This window comes from Chamaea fasciata, unplaced genomic scaffold (genome assembly GCF_029207755.1).
Source record: "Chamaea fasciata isolate MVZ Bird 193981 ecotype frontalis unplaced genomic scaffold, bChaFas1.0.hap1 SCAF_1, whole genome shotgun sequence".
Taxonomy (NCBI): Eukaryota; Metazoa; Chordata; class Aves; order Passeriformes; family Sylviidae; genus Chamaea; species Chamaea fasciata.
The window spans coordinates 83,373,409-83,381,028 of record NW_027094086.1 but is presented as its reverse complement, the minus strand read 5'-3'; the positions used below and the strand labels follow the sequence as shown (position 1 = coordinate 83,381,028).

Below are 7,620 nucleotides of genomic sequence, written 5' to 3'. Positions count from 1 at the left end.
TAAAAACCATCACTATATATTTTTTATTTTTTTTATGTTAACAATGAATAAAATAGCTGGAACAAGAAACTCGTGCTGCCTGAGGCCCAAACAGAGCTGGCTCTTAGAAGTGAGAATGGTTGATCACTACTCAAAGTTTAATGTGGGAATTAAGCGTCTCATTCCCAGCCATCACAGAGCAGGCCTTGACAGAAAATTGTTCCATTATTCTGAAACTCTTTTTCTGTTGTATGGAAGTTTATGAGGAAGTTGGAGAACTTGCTCACACATCCAGGTTTTTTCACAGGGAAAAAAAAAAAAAAAAAAAAAAAAAAAAAAAGCAAGCAGCAATGGCTCTGCCCTTCTTGAGAACAAACAAAATTACACCAGAAAGTCTTCTGTCTTCTCTGCTCTCTGAGAATAAATCCTGAGAGCTCCAGTTTGAAACACTTCCCCCAATCAATATTTAATAGGAGGCCCCAGGCATATTTTGCTGCTGCTCCCCTATAAAGTGGTATTTTCCTTGAAACCTTAGGTAGGTAAGGCTAAGAAAGACCAAGTACATGAGGTTATGCTTTTAAGGCAGATCCCTATCCTCCTGTCTACCTCATGGGAGAGAATGTATCACTTAACTTCCAGGCACTAAAAGTCATGGGTTTATTGGATCCAGACTGCATTAGGAAAGGCTCAAAGTAAAATTTTCTTTGCAGATATCTCTAGAGGACTACAGCTTTTTTGGCAAATACCTCATAGTGTATTTTAAGGTAGATGTCATTTTCAGGAGGTCTCCTAAAAATAAAATATGCCTAAGATTCGTGGGGTTTAGGATTTTATTTTTAATTTGAGTCTTCTCAGATAGTCTTTTTCTTTACAGCAAACTAGACTTTAGGAAAAAGTCTAGAGAAGTGTCTTTTTTTTTGTCTTTTATCCCTATTGCTCACCAGTTGGGATGTAACTGGGGAGCAAGATCTGATTTCCATTATAACCCCCACTCAAGGAGAGGAATATCTTCCAAAGAAGAGAATGGTGTTGGTTTGGTTGTGTCTGATGAAGAAGAGGAATGGACGGTCAGCTTTGAACTCACAAGTTACGGGGCAACACAGAGGCATTGCAAGAAGCCCCGTGGAACAACCTGCTTCAGTGCCCTCTTCATTGACTTCCAGAATTGTCTTCTGGATGGCCTTGGACACAACCAAGCCATCTTTCATAGAGATTCCTGACAAATCAGCTTTTCCCCAGTCGAAAACATTCATTACTCCCATCTCCTGGAGAGTGTTGTTGAGAACATAACTTTCCTCCATCTTGAATTGGGGCAGGTACACCTTCACTCTCAGTGGTTGCATTGTAGCCAAGCTGGTCCATTCTGTGAGTTTTTCGTAGGTGATGGCACTTTCAAGCTGTAAGGTGGTAGTGGGAGTAATGATTGGCACCATAATGAATGCAGGGAAAGAAAGTTCAGTTTTTCCCACTTGCCTTCTGACCACACTGGCGCAAATGCTAAAGTATTGCACTCTATGTATGTTACTAGAGAGAAAATGAAGTGTTACCTGTTCTAGGCCAGTAAAGTCCTCACAGTCATCTTCAGGAAGAAGAATGAGCATGCTCAGTTCATTATTGAAATATTGGAGCTCTATAACTTTTGTTTTCAGTTCCTCTATGACAGCCATGTTAAAATACCCTTCTTGAAACATCATCTGCACTTTCCTTCTCTCATTCTGGAACACATGGAACATATTAAATGGAAAATACCATCCTGGTTTTAGTTGGTTTCAGCACTGAGGTTAGAGTTCAGCTCGAAAGCATTATTTAAACTGGTCATGCATTTAACGTACTTGTAGCATTGATATGTTCCTCTCAACTGTATTCTCAGTGAAGTTATCCATTTAAGAAGCATAACAACTACATTTCCCTTTCTAATGGTGCCAGATTACTTTACTCACAACTTCCTCATTACATCTTTCTTTTTTCTGGTGTCAGATGAGGAAACAGATGCATCTTATGCAATCATAAATTAAATTCTTCATGAATAATGTATACATTTCCCTGAGATAATTTGTCTTTAGTACATTTTTTTTCCCGAAGGCACACACTGTTCTGTTCATAAATAGTAGCAGAGAAACAGAATCTTCAGTTTCAATCTCAAGAGCAGACTATTTTTGAAACAGCACCCTTAGTTGCAAAATCCCCAACAAAGTTAGTGCATGTGCTCAGTGAGATCCAACTAGGATCTCATTTGCACAAGAACCACTTCTGATGTGAATTGGTACAAATATTTGCATATTTGGTTAGGAAAACAGAGAGAAATACAGCCTTCTATTGTTCTCACTTCAGACCACTGTTTTGTCTTGGGATAACAGAGAAGAAAAAAGTCCCCATCTGTTATTATAGGAGACAGACATCTGACCTCCATCCCCCAGCTGCTTCAGTTCCTGCCCATATTGTACCTTGTTCAGGTGGAAATACGTTTCCTTTGTGTCTTCTTTCTTAAATTCTATTGCCCACTTTCCTTTAAAATATATGGCATTGACCAGGACAAGTACAGTAGAGGGATCAATAAAACCAGCAGCAAATAGGTCTTTGATTTTACCTTTAAAAATAATGAATTAAGAAGAATTATTACTTGTTCCAGCAAGCAGCTGATTATGACCATTAATAGTTATTTCTTTTAAATTGACAGGTGGTATAATGCTGTCAGACAAATTACAAATATTTATGTACAGATTTGGAATCAAGGAACTCCAGTCATTTTTGTTCCCCCTACTACATTTATCTCCTATTGAAAAAAAAAAAAAAAAAACCAAACTAGTGCATGTGTTTAATATATAAAAATCTTGCTATCTTTGGAAAAAAACTAGACAGTGATATTCCTAAGTGGTTCAACTGCAAACCAAAAACCAGTTTTGGACATTTTTTTCTTTACCTTTTGTCTCATTTTCAACCCAGAAGTTAATTTTTTCTCTGACTTCTTCTTCGGTGTATTTAAAATTTACTGGTTCCAGCTCTGCTCGATAAAATTTCTTTGTAGAATCCAAGTATTGCTGGAAAGTAAAAATTGCAGAAGTTTATTGCAATGTGATGATTTTTATAAGATAGAGAATTTCATGGCTTCAGGACAGTTCCATGTAGTATATCAGCAAGAAAGAAATTAGTAAAAAAGGCATATGTCCTTTTGTGCTTTCTGATGGAAAACATTCCACTGAGCTCCCCAGTCCTAGGAGCTGTTCCAAGGGAGACCACAGTCGCTTACCTGAAAGAATGGATAAGTAATTTCTCCAAAGAGCCTGTTGGCAATGGTGAGACAACAGCCTGGTCCGGGTTCACTGACTTCAGCCAACAGAGACTGGAACTGGGAATGGACTCCTTTATCTTCTTCACACTTCAAACAGGAAAACAGATGTTTTGTGGTAGGCTTGAGCTTTCCTATGCAAAGTTGGACCCGAGGGTGAATTGCAGCCTCTCTCTAACTGAGAAACCCTACTCCACCCAGCTGATACAGGCACTGCAATAAATGCACCAGGACACCACCTCCTATTCCTCCTCTGCCACATCTACAGAATGACAAACCAGTTCCTGGTCAGTCCTGCACCAGTTCACCTCCAAAGCACTCCATATCCTACAATGATGTCTCTGTGCACACTAAGCAAAAGGCTGCTGGCTTAGAGACTGGGAGAAGCAAGCTCCAAGGTGCCTTTGGTATGTTCTGTAGTCAAACCTTTGCAGGTGGCAATTGAAGCATTTATCACTTTTTAGCTTGGCACCACTGTTTTGGTTAGAAATGCATAATGAGAAAGCTGACATGTGTGATCTCACTTGGCCCCTTAAATTACTAATAAAGGAACAGTAATAAGCAGGTCGACACATCTAGATGGAGAGGCTGATCAGCCCAGCTGTGCTTTCTGTTTGATTGTCTTCAAGGAAAAAGGCTGATAAACTGGCTCCTGTTGTTCCAGCTCAGAGCTGCAATTGTGTCTTACCTCCTCAGAAGGGTATCTGTTTTCCTGTCTTGTACTGCTCAAAACTTCTCTGAAATGAAAGACCTGCAATGTAAATGTTGGGTGAATGCAGCTGAGTGAAGGAACTTCAAAGCTAAAGCAGTGTTGCAAGCCTATCCCAAAACACAGCCAGACACAGTCCCTGTGGAATGGCCCCTTTGTTCTTTACCATAAAATTCTTTCAAGTGAACAAGTCATTTTAGGAGATGGAGAGTGCATTAAATATTTTAAATCTTTCTGTATGAGAAAGGAGATTTTGGGTGTCCAGAGAAGACAAATAAACAAACAAACAAACAAACAAACAAAAACCACAGAAGGAACTCTTCTGAACTCTGAGAGTGCAGGGATACCTCCAAAACACTTTCTTTAGCACTGATGCATTCATTGAACAGTCAATTCAATAATAATGCTTAGTCTGAGAAGTTTGGTATTAGGAAAAGCATAATTTTTTAAAGGACTCTCTGTGTGCTTCAGGCCTTTGGATATTTAGGAACTGTATCAGACGGTACAATCAGCCTCTTGGCTCTTACCTTGCCACCGTTCCCTTTTCAGAGCAAAGACATACCTTCTCAATCTGCTCAAGTGTGCTGCCCCTGGCTCCAAGGACAACCATTCCAAAGGCAGCTGACAGACTTAGTGGGGAGAAGAAGATGTTTTCATTTCTCTTTCTTTTTTTCAGCTCTCTGAAAAAGTCAAGACAGAACCTGGCATTGGCTGCACTGAGAGAGCACATTGGGGCACTGTGATCACCTGAAACAAGGGTAAAAATAATTTAGGCTTCTCATCCTTACACCTGCTATGTTTAGAATGCCCTGGTAAGATTTTTTGCAATAGCTTGGCAGAATTATTCAGCACTTCATGGAAATTCCCTGTTCATTACATTTGGGATTTCACAGTGAATCTGAAAACCAGCACTCAGTATAGCAGAAGAATCACAATTGCAGAAATAGTATTCTGAGCTGATCTGCTTCTCCAGCTCATACAATAGCTGTGGCTTTGCCACTTAGCCCTAACTTTGTCCTAACCAAACTTCCAGCTCAGTTTATAGCCTGATCTTTTTTGCCCTGAGTCCTCCATGGATAGCACTTATTAATTACACCCTTGATCATATCTTACTCTTTGTTTCTCTCTAAAAACTTTATGTGTATTACTCAGCTGTGCCTCGCATACTGTGTCCTCTTAAGGCTGGTTGCTTAACAAATGTTTGACAGAAAATGGAACTACAGGCAAGCTCACTTAGTAAGATTTTGAACAGAAAAACACTATGCATTAGGAGAAAATTTCGGACTTTTTTTTTTTAATCTGAACCTTAAACTCCTTTTCCTGCAGCCTAAACTCCTTTTCCCAGATACCCTTCAGTTACAAGCATAATTATTACAAACAGATCATCTTGAATGTCCTGCAAAACTCTTCATATCTTAAACCTAGAACAGTTTCTTTCTCATGAAAGACTTTTCCCAGTGTCTGCATCCAGTAAAGTGTTGTAGAAGTATCTGATGATAAGTTCAGTATGTTAGAAGTTCCACTATTCTAAGACGCATTTGGTTTGATTCTTACTGAGTCTGAATAACTTCCTCCACACATGTAATAGTCATATTTCCCCTATTACACAAGAAATATTAAATTATCCATAAAAACATTTGAAAAGATAGAGCATTATAGAAAGACTTTGCTCTTATAAATTACCAGTCTGGTTCATACAGAAGAAATGGCAAATGGTTTTAATCTTCTTTAGAAGCACACTAGCAAAGTAGAAGTTTAAAAGTACCATTGTACAAGTTAAGCACAGATTCATTACACAGCCCATACATTTTAATGGAATCCAAAACATTGCACAGCAACTTGGAAATATTGTCACTTCCTCAAAATATGTCACATGCCTTATATACGTGCAAAGGAGGTATGTTTATTGCTAATGGACATATTGATCCTTAGATCCTAGTTCTGACATTTAGAATTAAAGATCATGGAGATACTTACCTTCTCCTCGGGACTGACGGTGTCAACTTGACAGTCAAGCTTCTTGATGGAGCTTCTAGAGCAATGGGATATAAAACCATTGCCACTCCCAGTGGTAGCATAAATTTCACTCATGATGAATCACATTCCTGTGTGTTGCAACTAGTTCATATAATTATGAGACCTGTTGTGGAATCTTAAATTTTTCCATATCCCTAGGAGTTTGAAAGAAGTCACCATTTTAAATGCATGCTAAGATGTAAAAAAAAAAAAAATAGTTAAAAAAATGAAAGCAAACTCCTAGAAACAAACGCAATTTCAGGGGTTTTTTTCACCTATAAAAAAATAAATTCTAAGAATTTTGTTGTGTTTTGACATCAGAAGTGGCACCAATGAAAGCAACATGCAGTTTTTGTAGTAGAAACAATTATACTGCTATTACCAGCCCACTTATTTAGTCCTGGGCTAAACTATCTCCTAAGTTTAGCCCAGAACTTCTCATTACTCCGTTTTGTCAGTGTCTCTGAGGACACCTGATCATTGTCTTGTAATGTTTCAGCAAGGCATAGGCAGCAGAGACAGAGCAATCTACTTACAAGAAGTAGTATATTTCTGGTGTTATTTTCCTGAGAAATGATCTTTCTTCACATTCAGCTTTATATGGTGTGTGGGTGGGCAAGTTTTCACACAAATGTGTGCAAGCACTAACAACACTGTTCTGTAACAAGTACTTAGTTATCACTACTAAGATATATTTATATATCAACCCAACTGGATACTAGGCTTCTCTATCAGAGAAGAAGGCAGTTTCCTATCAGTCATACAGTACTCATGGGTTTAATTCTCTTTTGGTTTGAATTTTCCCATAGCTATTTCTTGGGAGGAAATATAAATTAAAAACACACTGCTCATTCAAGCCCTGAGAACAAGAGAGTCAGACCTGCACAGATTTTGCCTGAAGCAACAAAAGCCATGGAGTCTGGTTTAACTTGCTTAACACTGGGACGAGAAAATTTCCTAAAGAATCATCTGGCTTGCATTTCTGGTTTCTGGCTGCTCTCCACCGCAGTCATTTAAAAACCCACCTGCTGAGCCTGTTCCTCAATGTTAAGGAAACTTCCCTGTCTGACCATCCAGAAGCCACTCCAGCGGTTACATCTGCACCACCTGAGCTGGGATCAAGGCCACTTCACTGCTGTATCCCCCACACCCACAGTCACACCAGATTTCCTTACCATCACAGAGCCTCAGACATCGCAATCTTTAAAATAATTTAACCATGGTGCAATGACAAAATATCAGCTCGAGCTGGTGCCTGCAAGGAGGGACCCCAAAGAAAGGACACCTCGGGCTTTTATACCCTCACAACCTAAATGTGGAAAAGTCCGAGGTCCTTGGCTCCTGCTGTGTCTCTGAGTGCCCAGTTCCCTGGCCAAGCCACAGCTCCCTGGGCCCTTTGTTCTGCACTGCGGGGGCACTTCTTGGCCCCTTGCCTGAGGCTCCCATCCAGAGCTTAGCCTGCAGCTGCATCCTGAGCTACCTGCACTGAATGGATTCTCCAACACTCAGCATTGTCACCGACAGGGAACTGCAGAGCAGAACTGGGCAGATGCTGCTCTCTTTCTTCTGGTGATGGGCTGTTTTCTGCATTCTAATTTTGGGCACTAGGCATAGCACAATTGGAGGAGAA

The 7,620-nt window shown here is 39.7% G+C and overlaps 1 protein-coding gene across 1 annotated transcript; it reads right to left on the bottom strand.

Moving 5' to 3' along the window:
* On the bottom strand, window positions 1-4,704 carry LOC136291726 (serpin B4-like). The gene is made up of 7 exons (XM_066186870.1): window positions 4,537-4,704; window positions 3,954-4,016; window positions 3,227-3,355; window positions 2,900-3,017; window positions 2,424-2,566; window positions 1,527-1,694; window positions 1-1,376 (listed from the first exon to the last, which is right to left on the bottom strand). The coding sequence occupies exons 1-7, from the start codon at window positions 4,702-4,704 to the stop codon at window positions 972-974; spliced, it is 1,194 nt and encodes a 397-aa protein (XP_066042967.1). The 3' UTR covers window positions 1-971.
* Window positions 4,705-7,620: the final 2,916 nt, after the last annotated feature.